Here is a 15,506-nt window from a genome sequence, read left to right as displayed (position 1 = left end):
CTTTCATCCTCGATGAAAGAGAGGGGCTTCTCTAACTCAAAGGTAGCCGCATTGAATAGGAAGCTCCCTTCCTTTGTGTCCTCGCCTACTAGAGCCTTCCCCTTTTTACAGAAAGGGTTTCTGGCTGTACTAAAAGCAGTCGAGGCCGGCAAGTCTTGCCCCTCCCTAGAGGAGTGTAAACCCTTGTTGCTGGCCCTGCCTATGGACCACAAAGACTGGAAGGACGTCCATCTTACGTTCTCAGTTGGAAAGTTGGAGGCTGATATTGCCGGACGTCAGTTCGGCAAGGACCTCCCTAAGCTGTCTGACTTTCTTTTGCGAAGTGAGTTCGGTACAAAAGAAAGACTGACTGCCTCAATGTCTCTTCAGACTACTCTCGAGACGATGGCAAATGACCCCAAGGTCCATGAAATGTTCATGGTAGTGGCCAAGTCTCATCTGGCCACAGTGACGAAGGACCTTTATGGCTTCGTCAAGGCAAGGAGAGCTTGTAGGGAGTTCGTGTTTACCTCGGCTACGGTGAGGCACGAGCCAAAGAAACTAATCTCCTCCAACATTTGGGGAAAAGACCTTTTCCCTACCGACTTGGTCAAAGAAGTTGTTGATAAGGCCGCCTTGGAGAATAGAAACCTTCTCCAGAAGTGGGGCCTGGTTATCAAAAGAAAGTCTTCCCCGGATGAGGGTCCTCAACCAAAGAGGAAGACTATGAGGACTAGGCTACCGTCTCGGCCAGCCAAGCCTCTTAGACAGCAACAGCAACTGCAATTGCCATTGCCCCCAGTGCCCCAGATCGTGGCACAAACCCCGACCACTTTTCAGTGGGTACCCCAGGCCGTGTCGACACAGTCCACGGCATTCACCCCAGCGTTCGAAGGGCAGTCTACTTCCTTTCGAGCAAAGCCTAGAGGAGCAGCCAGAGGCTCGTCTAAGACGCCCCTCAAGGGGAAGGGGATTCAGGAGTGGTCGTGGTCAGGAAGGCAAGACCTCAGGACGGCAGTCCAAGTGAGGTGATACCGGTAGGAGGGAGACTTCTGAAATTTCGGGATCGGTGGACCTTCGATCCCTGGGCCCACAGCCTACTCAAGAATGGACTGGGCGGGAGCTGGTACAGCACTCCACCCCCGTGCCTTCGGTTTTTCCAACATTCCACCCCCGTTATGGAGGAGTACGTTCAAGAACTGTTGGAGAAAAAAGGTGATCCGAAGGGTGAAGCCCATCAATTTCTAAGGGAGGCTGTTTTGTGTTCCCAAGAAAGACTCGGAAAAGCTCAGAGTCATTCTGGACTTGTCGCCACTCAACAAGTTCATAGTGAATTGCAAATTCAAAATGCTAACACTGCAACACATAAGGACCTTACTGCCCAAGAAGGCATATTCCGTCTCTATAGACTTGTCAGACGCCTATTGGCACATTCCAATTAGCCATCGACTCTCCCCCTACCTAGGGTTCAGGCTACAACGAAGACTATACGCCTTCGGAGCCATGCCATTCGGGCTAACATAGCCCCAAGGATTTTTACGAAGCTTGCGAGCATAGCTCTCAAACAATTACGCCTAAAGGGAATTCAGGTAGTAGCCTACCTGGACGACTGGTTGGTGTGGGCAGCATCCGAGACAGAATGCTTGCAAGCTTCCAGTCAAGTGATCCAGTTCCTAGAGTACCTAGGCTTCAAGATCAACAGAAAAAGTCTCGACTTTCTCCATCTCAAAAGTTCCAGTGGCTGGGAATCCACTGGGACCTTTTGTCACACCGTTTCTCCATCCCGGCGAAGAAAAGGAAGGAGATAGCGGGTTCTGTCAAGAGACTTCTAGATTCCGAAAGGATATCAAGACACGAGCAGGAGAGGGTACTGCGCTCTCTCCAGTTTGCTTCGGTGACAGACCCAGTGCTAAGAGCACAGCTAAAGGATGCAATCGGAGTTTGGAGAAGTTATGCATCAAACGCGCGAAGAGATCTGAGAAGACTAGCCGCTTCGGCTAAGTACTCTTCTCAGGCCTTGGTCCCAAGCCAGACATCTAAAGAAGTCGGTTCTTCTTCAGCCACCTCCCCCGTCGGTGACGATTCACTCAGACGCCTCGAAGGAGGGATGGGGAGGTCACTCTCATCGGAAAAAAGTCCAGGGGACTTGGTCCAAGCTATTCAAGACCTTTCACATAAAACTTTCTAGAAGCTAGGGCAGTGCTCCTTACCTTAAAGAAAGTCTCCCCGCGTCACTCGATCCACATAAGGTTGGTGATAGACAGTGAGGTAGTTGTGAGATACTTGAATCGACAAGGATCGAGGTCACCACCTCTCAACCAGGTGATGTTGGCCGTCTTCCGATTGGCGGAAAAGAAGAAGTGGTACCTGTCGGCAGTTCACCTTCAAGGAGTCCACAATGTGACAGCGGACGCTCTATCCAGGTTCACACCGATAGACTCGGAATGGTCCTTAGACGCAGGATCATTCTCCTTCATTCTGAATCAGTCCCAGAACTGCAGATAGACCTCTTTGCGACGAAAGACAACAAGAAGTTGCCCCTGTACGTGCCCCGTACGAGGACCCCTTAGCGGAAGCAGTGGACGCGATGTCCCTCGACTGGAACAGATGGTCCAAGATTTATCTGTTCCCTCCTCACAACCTTCTGTTGAGGGTCCTCAACAAACTGAGATCCTTGAAGGGGTAGCGGCAATAGTGGCCCACAAGTGGCCGAACAGCGTGTGGTTCCTCCTGGCATTGGAACTGTAGCTGAAGTTTGTACCACTACCAGATCCAGTTCTGACCCAGCGAGTCCAGAAGTCAACTGTCTGCGCTTCATTACAGAAAACCCGGACCCTGCAGCTCATGATTTTCTCTCCCTAGCGGTGAGAAAGCGTTTCGGGATTTCGAAAGCCAGTATAGACTTCCTAGAGGAATATAAGTGCAAATCTACTAGAAGGCAATATGAGTCATCTTGGAGAAAATGGGTGGCCTTTTGTCAAGGCGAAGAATCCGCAGGAGATCTTGACAGACTTCTGCTTATCTTTCTTCTCCACTTCCATGGTCAAGGATTGGCAGCGAACACGATTTCAGCGTGTAAGTCTGCTTTGACAAGACCCATTCTATATGCCTTCCAGGTCGACCTAGGTAACGAGATCTTTAATAAAGTCCCGAAAGCCTGTGCTAGGCTCAGACCTTCAGCACCTCCAAAGCCCATTTCATGGTCTTTAGACAAGTTCTTCATTTCGCTTCTCTGTTGAGCAATGAAGAGTGTGCGTTAAAGGATTTGACACAAAAAGTTATTTTCCTATTTTTGCACTCGCGTCCGGGGCCAGGGTTAGTGAGATTGTAGCCTCTCGAGAGAGGCAGGTCGTGTTCAGTTCCTGGATGGGGGAGAACTGAACCTGTTTCCGGATCCTACGTTTCTCGCCAAGAATGAGTTACCCACCAACAGGTGGGGTCCCTGGAGAATCTGCCCTCTGAAAGAAGATGCATCTCTATGTCCAGTAGAATGCCTAAAGGTCTATCTTCATAGAACTTCAGACTTCAAGGGTGGTCAACTATTCAGGGGAGAAACATCAGGCTCAAATTTATCTCTGAATCAACTCAGAGCGAAAATCACATATTTTATTCGCAGAGCGGATCCTGACAATACACCCGCAGGTCACGATCCGAGGAAAGTTGCCTCATCCTTAAATTTCTTTAATTGTATGGATTTTGAACATCTCCGTTCATACACTGGCTGGAAGTCTTCCAGAGTGTTCTTTCGCCACTATGCGAAGCAAGTAGAGGAACTAAAAGAGATCTGTGGTAGCAGTGGGTCGCGGTGTTAACCCTACTGTTTAACTCTGCGAGGAACAGTGGTCTTAATTGGGACGATTAATTCCAGGGTGAGTGTGTAGTTACATACTGTACTACAAACTAAGTGAGGGCACTGTGTTGCCCATCCAGACTGTTCCATTTCCGAAGGTGAACCTAGCATAAGTGCAGACATGTGTGCCGAGCGTTTCTAACGCTAATATCATTGATTTGTAATACAGGCTTTTATGACTTTGATACCTCGGTATCTTAAAAGTGGCATCTAATGTTTTTTCTTTCAGACAAACAAGCTCTGTTTACTATCATACTTATGCTTAAAGTTTTGGGTTATCCTCTTCTTATGTATATATATATATAATTGTGGTTAACATGTCTATTTATTGCCTGTCAATAATCTGGTTCTTGAGAACCTTGCGTCTCCTTCACCTGTGTCAATTTATTGGTATAATTGAGCATTCATTCTATGTACCTTATCTGGGATAATTCTAATAGAATTGTTCCTTTATGCAAGCTATGTTGCATTGGTTTTCCTCCTATGCGGATATAAAACCTTTGTCCAATACAAGTATTGTGCGCAGAACTGGTCGATATTTCATATTGACGCAGTGGTTCTTTACAAACTATGCTTTACTTAATATAGGGCGAGACCACTATATTAGCTTGCCTGGTATTCATACATAGGTATATGTACTCTTCGAGACTTTTCCAGAGTCTAGTAGGACTCTTCCCTGTAGGGGGCAGGAAGCTCTAACATAGTTTATAGTTAGTTGAAAAGATGTATAACGGTAACATCTTAGGTCTCTAGGTCTAGTCGACCGGGAAAAATTACCTCCGGGGAGTACGGCACGTTCTGAGAATCCACAGATACAGTAATGCTCTGGTACACTTCCATCAGGACGACATGGCTTGAGCCCAAAAAACGGATTTTGAGCGAAGCAAAAAATCTATTTTTGGGTGAGATGGCCATGTCGTCCTGATGGACCTGCCCTTGCCTTTCTAAGAAAGGGCTGTAGGACTCCTCCCTACATACAGTATCTGTAGCACCTCGTGTACGCTACAAGGAATACAGATGGCGCCAGGATTGGCGCCAGGCACGCATACGAATCGGAGGATAGGGAAGCCTTGGGAGCGGCTCCCCTTTTTCTTTCCCGAATTCGTATCTCGCCAATCACCTCCTACGAGACGAAATCTCTGTCCAGGATGTAGATTGCCATGTGGCGTGTCTAGAATACGTCCTCTGATATGTCGCGATATCCCTTTCACGAGGGATACTCGCTCCAGGAGTTAGAATTCTGGTACCTTAAGGTAAATTCTCTGGGAATATCGCCGTAGTTGTAATATACCCTAGGAAGCTACCCTATAGGAACTTCCATCAGGACGACATGGCCATCTCACCCAAAAATAGATTTTTCGCTTCGCTCAAAATCCGTATATATATATATATATATATATATATATATATATATATATATATATATATACACACATATATATATATATATATATATATATATATATATATATATATATATATATATATATATATATACATATATATATATATATATATATATATATATATATATATATATATATATATATATATATATATATATATATATATATATATATATATATATATATATATATATATATATATATATATATATATATATATATATATGTCTCTATACGTAAATATACAATCAAGCAGATAGATGGGTAAGAATAGATATAGGTATACTATTAAATATAGTTATCAGTATGATAAGGAACCTTTATTTGAACCTCTAAAGTCATCCCATGTTTTGTCATATATTGATATGTAATATTGTGGATAGAAATGCGTGGAGTCCATATATTTCTTAGTAAAAACTTCTGTAGCATAGATAGAAAGGCCAAAGTCATGAACTCCAACATTACTTTGTATACGAACTCCAGCAAGTTTAGAAATGTCTACAAAACCAAATCTCACTGACATTCACAGCATGTCTTATAAGTAAAAATCTCCACCTTATTTGATATATAGTTTAATTCTATTCACCCACATAATGATTTCTGAATTGTCAATTTTTTCCCATTTTAGATTTGCCTTACTGTTCAGGTCCTTCCCATCAGAAACTCACAGTAACAGCAAATACTTCAGTCAGCCTGACCTGCCAAGTGGATGCCCAACCCCAAGATATTACTTTCACCTGGAAAATAGGTATTCCAGCCCTTTCCCAGAGGCACAGTCAGAGTGCAGCAAGAAGCCACCAGGGTAGCTATGGACTCTTCTCTGAACCTGAGACAAGTCACCCTATCCAGCGCAATTCAGATTCAGTCGCCAGAGAGTCCTCGACAGACCAGAAAATAGGCATTCCAGCCCTTTTTCAGAGGCTCAGTCAGAGCACAAAAAGCCACCAGGCCAGCAATGGAATCTACTCTGACTCTGAAACAAGTCACCCTATCCCGCACAATTCAGATTCAGTCGCAGGAGGGATTTCTACGGACCTCGATAAAGATGGTACGTCTTACCTCATGTGGCCAAGACGTGGAAAGTTAGACTCCAAAAGTCTACCCTTCGTTTCCAATAACCTCCAGATTCATCTTGACACCTCGGGGACCCAAGTGGCTTCAGGTGACACTGATCAGGCAGCATACCAGAAGGCCTCTGGTGGCCGGGTACTTTCCAGGCAGGAAAGAGAAGACTGGAAGGAGGGTGGGCAGGTGTTCTCCAGGTCGGGAAGAGAAGAGTGGAAAGAGGTGAAGCATCAACGTGATCCAACTCAGCCTGGGAGGTCGACGGTAACACTGACCCCTACGGCATCGACTGTGGTTGGATGTTACGCCCGGAATAGTGTCGGTCATATGGAGGTTCCCTGTACATACGCCATCACAGTAGTAGGTGAGTAACAAATTTCCTAACTGTGATTACTGGATGAAAAGGTTAAATACTATCTTTTTTGTTTCTCACCATTTTCATGTTGATTCTACACTTCAAGAGAAAACAGTCTTGGGATTTATCCGACAAAATCATAATGTTTGTAAGTGTCCTAATTCACTAAGTGAAAACCTCTAATTACAGAGGTTATGGCACAACTCAAGACTAGAGAACAATGGTCTGATTTTAGATTGTCCTTCTAGAAGAGCTGCTTACCATAACTAAAGACTCTTTCCTACTCTTTAGAAGTGTAATATATCTACTGAACAATCACAGTAGTTAACTTCTTAAGTAAAGAAGATCGATTGGCATAATAGTTAAGTGATAGATTTATTCTGGGTACATTAAGGTAAACATAATCAGGCTCCAGCAATTTTCCCTTCATGATTCATCATCTTCTAAAGGTATTTCAAAACTCATTGTAATATTTTCATTTAAATTTACTAGTGTTTTATTTATATTTTGAATTTACAAGTTTATCTTGAAGGCTAATATCTATTCAAGTAGCAAACAAAAAACCCATATTCACTCCATGAAACTTTATGAAGAAAAGCATATGCCAAAATGAGAAAGTATCATTATTCCTCTTTTCTCAATTCCTCATACGTTGGAAACCTCATTTTGCACTTTTCGTTCCGTCAAATAAACAAACAAGAACAATAATAGGAAGAAAAAGGATAATTATACCAATAGATACATGGAAAAACTCATCAACTATAAGATAAAAATAGGAAAACGACATAATTAATTACCAAAAATTAATGAACCAACATGGTACAAGGAAAACTAATTTTCCTGTAAAATTAGACTGGAATTGGTACCAACGACAAATATGAACCACTTCTTTGGATAGAAGGTTGAAAATCTGCATCAGTACCACCATGAACTCTTCCGTTTGTTTATTTGTTTGTTTTTGATACGGAAGATTCCTTCCAAGTCGTCTTCGTTAACATTATCTCTACTTCCGGGACAAATCAGTTCATGGGTATATTTCATTTCACTTCTGATATTTGTTTATCATTATCATTACCAACTTAGATTATATCTTTTCTTTTTCTCATATTTCTTGTGATTATTACTCTCCTCTTTCTTTGTAATTATCACCATATATTCAGCATACTTTTCACTTCTCATACAGATATCATCCAATGAATAACATATTTCATCTTGAATTTTTCTTATCTTAGATTTGTGGTTTCCAAATTCCACTTAAATGTATCTAAGTAAAAATTAGCATTTAATATACAGTAACATTATTCTCCCTACTTAAACCGGTTCTCTTCCATGCAACTTGCAACAGAGGCCCCGAAAGCCTTGCAGGATTGCAACGTAACGCTGATAGGCATCACCCGGATGGAGGTGAGATGTGACGACCCAATATATGCTCAAGATCCTTCGAGGGACATCAACCTTGCAATGCAAGATGCTCAACATTCCCCCAGCATGAGTTTCGTCAGGTCACCCGAGTCAAGCACCAAAGCTAATCTGGAGGTAAGACTGATTCATTCTAATGCATATCTGAATGTAAGACATGTTGACGTGGACGCAAATCTGAAGGTAAGACCAGTTGATCTAGATGCAATTCTGAAGGCAAGACTGCTTGATATGGATGCAAATCTGAAGGTAAGACCAGTTGATCTAGATGCAATTCTGAGGGCAAGACTGCTTGATATGGATGCAAATATGAAGGTAAGACCAGTTGATCTAGATGCAATTCTGAAGGCAAGACTGCTTGATATGGATGCAAATCTGAAGGTAAGACCAGTTGATCTAGATGCAATTCTGAGGGCAAGACTGCTTGATATGGATGCAAATATGAAGGTAAGACCAGTTGATATGAATTCAAATCTGAAGGCAAGTTTGGTGGTCATGAAAGCAAATATGTTTGTAAGACTGGTTTGAACGAATGCAAATCTGGAGGTAGCGATTTGGTCATTTCATTGTAAATCTGATAGTAAGATTGGCTGATATAAACTCAGTTCTGGAAGAGTAGCTCATAGGAATGAAAGTCTGGAAATAGAGATTGTTTTATTTGATTGTAGACCTAGATGCAAGATCCGTTGATATGAATGCAAATCCGGAGGTAAGAAGCCACATCTCGAGTTAACACTAGTTTATACAACTGGATAATAAGATAGGATAACAAGAAAGCTAACTAAGATATCAGAAAGGTTTATTCCAAGGCAAATCTTGAGATGATAGTGGTTCGTGCAAAGGCAAATCTTGAGATGATAAACGGTTCGTGCAAGGGCAAACCTTGAGATGATAATTGGTTCGTGCAAGGGCAAATCTTTAGATGATAATCGGTTCGTGCAAGGGCAAATCCTGAGATGATAATCGGTTCGTGCAAGTGCAAATCTTGAGATGATAATCGGTTCGTGCAAGGGCAAATCTTGAGATGATAGTGGTTCGTGCAAAGGCAAATCTTGAGTTGATAGTGGTTCGTGTAAAGGCAAATCTTGAGATGATAGTGGTTCTTGTGAAGGCAATCTTGAGATGATAGTGGTTCGTGTAAAGGCAAATCTTGAGATGATAGTGGTTCTTGTAAAGGCAATCTTGAGATGATAGTGGTTTGGACAAAGGCAAAACTTGAGATGATAGTGGTTCGTGCAAAGGCAAATCTTGAGATGATAGTGGTTTGTGCAAAGGCAAATCCTGAGAGGATATTTGTTCATGCAAAGGAAAATCTTTAGATGATAGTGGTTCGTGCAAAGGCAAATCTTGAGTTGATAGTGGTTCGTGTAAAGGCAAATCTTGAGATGATAGTGGTTCTTGTAAAGGCAATCTTGAGATGATAGTGGTTCGTGTAAAGGCAAATCTTGAGATGATAGTGGTTCGTGCAAAGGCAAATCTTGAGTTGACAGTGGTTCGTATAAAGGTAAACCTTGAGATGATAGTGGTTTGTGCAAAGGAAAATCTTGAGTTGATAGTGGCTCGTGCAAAGGCAAATCTTGAGATGATAGTGGTTCGTGCAAAGGCAAATTTTGAGTTGACAGTGGTTCGTGTAAAGGTTAACCTTGAGATGATAGTGGTTTGTGCAAAGGCAAATCTTCAGATGATAGTGGTTCGTGCAAAGGCAAATCTTGAGATGACAGTGGTTCATGCAAAGGCAAATCTTGCTATAGCTATAGGCTCCCCAAAAAGACCGCATCCTTAGCTCACATGGATGGTAAGGTTGTAGACACTTAAGTATCGAACTTGAGTGGGTCTCAAATCCCAGTCCAGCTTATTTGTTTTATGAATACACACATATATATATATATATATATATATATATATATATATATATATATATATATATATATATATATATATATATATATATATATATATATATATATATAATATATATATATATATATATATATATATATATATATATATATATATATATATATATATATATATATATATATACTGCAGATATTCATAAAACCCCTTGTATAAAATATCCATCTCATAGGAAACCCCTATTACAACGACCAGTATATTTGACTACACCAACATCCCAAATAATATTTCCTGCTTTTTGGAACGTTTTTCCTCTCTGACTTCTCCTTGACGATATTCACTTTTACATATTCATGATAGTTTTTTTTATAAGAAACAACTCGAAATTAAAAAAAAAAAAGTAATGAAGATTCAAAGATTATATTTCATATTGAAACCAACTAGGTTTACATCACCATCAGGTTTGGTCCGGAGACACCCTAGTGGCAAACGTAAGCGAAGGACGACCAATATTCAGCGTTCGAGGTCTGCCTCCGGACGCCCACCTTCGCCTTGTTCTCTACACTGCCTCTTCCCATTCGCGCTCAACGCCTCTTTATATGTATACCAAAACGCAGCCGAGGAAACATGTACACTTATCAGGTATGCTCCATTTTACTTCTGTAGTTTATTTATTCCCTTATTTCATTTCCTCGCTGGGCTATTTTCCCCTGTTGGTACCCCTGGGCTTATAGCATCCCGCTTTTCCAACTAGGGATGTAGCTTAGCTAATAATAATAATAATAATAATAATAATAATAATAATAATAATAATAATAATGATAATTATAATTATTATTATTATTATTATTATAATAATAATAATAATAATAATAATAATAATAATAATAATAATAATAATAATAATAAAACTATGTACAGATGGATACATGAGACCCTGGTATAGCTCACTCCAAAGAAGTGCCCCCAATCACACCTTACTTTGCGGCAAGTAATCAAACAGATATTTGCTTTCCTCACAGGACTATTTTTCCTGTTTGAAACCTTGGGCTTATAGCATCCTGCTTTAACTACTAGGGTTGTAGCCTAGCAAGTAGTAATAATAATAATAATAATAATAATAATAATATTGTAGGAAGATAAGGCAGAGGTGGTGGGCGTGGCTAAATAAAGGACCTCGCCGCGAAGTAGCCTAAGCGTGTGGCTGGATGCACCTTTTCAGGGTGAGGTGTATCAGGAATTCTTGTATCCAAGTGTACCAGTCGAAAAATTAAAGTAATCATGAGCAGAAATAAAATGAAGGTTGTTTAAAATCGAACAAGATTTATTCACTTTCAATATCTATTATAAAAGAAATAAAAAATGAATAACAAGATTAGTCTGGCATAAGGCTTCAAAAGAGGAATCTGGGTAAAAAAAAATTATTATTATTATTATTATTATTACTTACTAAGCTACAACCCTAGTTGGAAAAGCAGGATGCTATAAGCTCAGGGGCTCAAACAGGGAAAATAGCCCAGTGAGGAAAGGAAACAAGGAAAAATAAAAGATCTTAAAAACAGTAACAACATTAAAATAAATATTTCCTATATAAACTATAGGGTCTTCGTAGCTATTCTAGAAAAAAAATGATATCATTATTAGTCTGACATAGAATTTAAGTAGAGGAATTTAGTTAAAATAAAAATGTGTTTGTACTTATCTTACCTTGTTGGAAGTCCAACGGGGGAGGGGCGTTGTAGTTTACCTATAAGCCTTCTTGAAACAGGAGAAACTGTCACTACATTTCCCTCTTGAACTTTCACTGTTCTGAAAAATATAATGACCATTATTTTCAAATCCAATTTACATTTGATTATTAATTTACATTAATTTCAAAGCAATTATATATCTTTAGCAGCGATGTATTTCTTTACATGATAATTATATTTAATATAAATATCCTTTCGAATTTGAATGTATATGAAGCTTAATATGGAAACTTATATTTTGACCTCAATATCTCCATTAAAAACTAAATGAAATTGTTGAGAAAACAAAATTATTTATCGATAATTTAATCTTCAAGTATTTCTTAGTCAGATAGGTTTGAATTTTCACATTGAATATTTTTGCCAATATTGATATATGCTATATATATAGCATATATCAATATATATATGTATTTATATATATATACATACATACATATATATATATATATATATATATATATATATATATATATATATATATATATATATACATATATATATATATATGTATGTATGTATATATATATATATATTTATTTATTTATTTATTTATTTATTTATATATGAGCAAATGCATATATATATATATATATATATATATATATATGTATATGCATTTATATTTATACATTTGCTCATATACAAATAAAATATATATATATATATATATATATATATATATATATATATACATATATAGATATATATATATATATATATATATATATATATATATATATATGTATGTATGTATATATATAAATACATATATATAATATATATATATATATATAAATACATATATATATACATATATATATACATATATATATATATATATATATATATATATATATATATATATATATATATATATATATATATATATATATATATATATATATATATATATATATATATATATATATATATATATATATATATATATATATATTTATATATATATAGAGAGAGAGAGAGATAATATTAAAAGCTAATGATTTTGTACCTTTCACATCAAATATCTACATAGAATTGGTCAGAAGAGCTTAATTATAACCAGATATTTCAAGAATATGACAGCTGGCATTAAAATGGTTTGTCAAATGCTTATCTTAAAAACTTATGGTAAGATTTTACTTATGGTGAAAAAATAATCATATAATTTTTTTTTTTAATTATCAAAAAAATTTTAAGATAAATATTCAACTTTAAGCTTATGGTTTTACAGACAGCTACACATTGGTCAGATTTTACAAATGTTGAAAAATAATCATATAAATTTTTTTTATTATCAAAAATTTTTAATCATATATATTCAACTTTAGAAAACCATAAATTTCTCTCCATGCATCGTCAAATGCATCTATCAAAAGCGAATGAATTTGAATATTTCACAGCAAATAGCTACACACAATTGGTCAAAAGACTTTAGTGCTTTTTAAAAATCATTATAATCTTTTTAATTAGCAAAAAAATGTTTATATATATATATATATATATATATATATATATATATATATATATATATATATATATATATATATATATATATATATATATATATATATATATATATATATATATATATATATATATATATATATATATTCAACTTCATTATAATAAAAAAATTTTATTAGTAAAAATATTTCAAATGAATTATAAACATTTTCTTTAATTAGTAGAAAAAATATCACTCATAAAAATTCAACTTCATTATAAACATTTTTTTTAATTAGCAGAAAAAATGACTCATAAAACTTTAACTTCATTATAATTTTTTTTTATCAGGAAAAAAAAATATTAATAAAAACTTCATTTAAAACATTATTTTCATTAGCAAAAAAATGTTACTCATAAATATTCAACTTCATTATGAATTTTTTTTAATAAGCAAAAAAATAATCACTCATAAAAATTTAATTTCATTATTAACATTTTTTAAATAAAAAAAAATATCAATCATAAACATTCAACTTCATTACAAACATTTTTTTCAATTAGAAAAAAAAATATTGCTTATAAAAATTCAAATTCATTAAAAACATTTTTTAATTAGCAAAAAAAATGTTATTCATAAAAATTCAACTTCATTATAGACAATTTTTTTAATTAGCAAAAAAAAAAAAAAAAAAAAAGAAATACCACTAATAATAATTCAACTCAATTATAAACATTTCTTTAATTAGCAAAAAAAAAAATATTACCCATAAAAATTCAACTTCATTATAAAAGAAATTTTGGTTAGAAAATATCACTCAAAAATTCAACTCAATTATAAATATTTCTTTAATTAGCAAAAAAAAAAAAAAATACTCAGAAAAATTCAAATTCATTATAAAAAATGATTTATTTAGCCAAAAAATACCACTCATAAAATTCAAATTCATTTATGAAAAAAAATTAATCAGCAAAAAAAAAAAGAAAAAAAAAAACATTAGTAAAAACTCAACTTCATTACAAACTTTATTAATCAGCAAAAAAGAAAAAGAAATAATTAATTAGCAATAATAAAAAAAAGAATAATACTCATAAATATTTAACTTCAGAAACCCTTAATTACTAAACATATTCCCACAATATTCTCTCCGCCAGCATCCCCGTATATCAAATTCACTTGATGTCAATAAAGCTACAATAGATAGCAGTTCATTTATCCCTTTGCAAGACTTTACTTCTAAGTTGGAAGGAGGTTATGTTTTACCCTCTGTTTGTGTGTGTTTGTTTGTGAACAGCTTCCTGGCCACAATTCTAATCGTAATGAAACTTTCAGGGATTAACTGTTATGTAAAAAGATGGGAATGATTAAATTTTGGAAGGTCAAGGTCAAAGGTCATGGTCACAGTCAGGCAAAATATCCAATTTACATAATCAGTCATTAGTTTGTACATCGTTGTCACAGAGACTTTAAACTTGGTTCATATTTGAGTGTATGAAAATCCACGCAAGTTAAAATACATGTTAAGGTCAAAGGTCAAGGTCATGGTTAAGCAAAATGTCCAATTCACGTAATCAGCCATAAGTTTGGAAATGTCACAGAGACTTCAATCTTGGTTCATATTTGAGTGTATGCAAATCCACGCCAGTAAATACATGTTAGGGTCAAAGGTCAAGGTTGAGCAAAATGTCATTAAAATTAAACTGCCACAGTGGAGGTCTGCGCTCTTCTTTCATATTTGTGCTTATGCAAATCCAGGAATATTATACATGTTAAGATCAAAGGTCAAGGTCAATCAAAAGTCCGAGAAATAAGCTGCCGCGGTGGAGTCTGCAGTCTTGGTTCATATTTATGTGTATGCAAATCAATGCCAATAAATACATGTTAAGGCCAAAGGTCAAAGGTGAAGGTCGAATTAAATGTCGAGAAATAAGCTGCCGCGGCGGAGGTATGCGCTCTTGATTCATATTTGTGCATATGCAAATCCATGCCAATTAATACATTCAAAGGTCAAGGTTAAGCAAAAAGTCGAGAAATAAGCTGCCGCGGCAGAGGTCTGAACTCTACTGAGTCCCCCTCTAGTTTATCCATGCAATTAATCCCCTTCAGCGTAATAAGGCGAGACTTACTTAGCTCGTACTTCGCTTCATTTGTGTTACAACTCTCCGAGTGAAAGTTAACTCATTTCTGACGGCACTCTTCATGAATATTCACTTCCATTTCGCTTCATTATCATAATTAAATCCTCCCTTCTGTTATGTGAAAAGAAATCGCCTTATCGTCTTGACTTAACCACATGATAAGTGTTTTACATATTCCTTTCTTCTCTTTATTATATCTGGTTCTTTTTTTTTCTTTGTCTTATTAAAATTATTATCTT

General features: G+C 36.3%; 1 protein-coding gene across 1 annotated transcript in view; it reads left to right on the top strand.

Moving 5' to 3' along the window:
• LOC137638318 (uncharacterized) overlaps positions 1 to 15,506 on the top strand; it is a 41,652-nt gene that overhangs the window by 19,537 nt on the left and 6,609 nt on the right. The window contains exons 8-10 of the mRNA XM_068370380.1: positions 5,864 to 6,664; positions 8,001 to 8,191; positions 10,393 to 10,573. Coding sequence (XP_068226481.1) covers positions 5,864 to 6,664; positions 8,001 to 8,191; positions 10,393 to 10,573 — 1,173 coding nt within the window. The remainder of the gene's footprint in view (positions 1 to 5,863; positions 6,665 to 8,000; positions 8,192 to 10,392; positions 10,574 to 15,506) is intronic.

The sequence above is a fragment of the Palaemon carinicauda genome, chromosome 3 (assembly GCF_036898095.1).
Source record: "Palaemon carinicauda isolate YSFRI2023 chromosome 3, ASM3689809v2, whole genome shotgun sequence".
NCBI lineage: Eukaryota > Metazoa > Arthropoda > Malacostraca > Decapoda > Palaemonidae > Palaemon > Palaemon carinicauda.
Note: the sequence above shows the minus strand (reverse complement) of the source record. Positions and strands in the feature narration are given on the sequence as shown.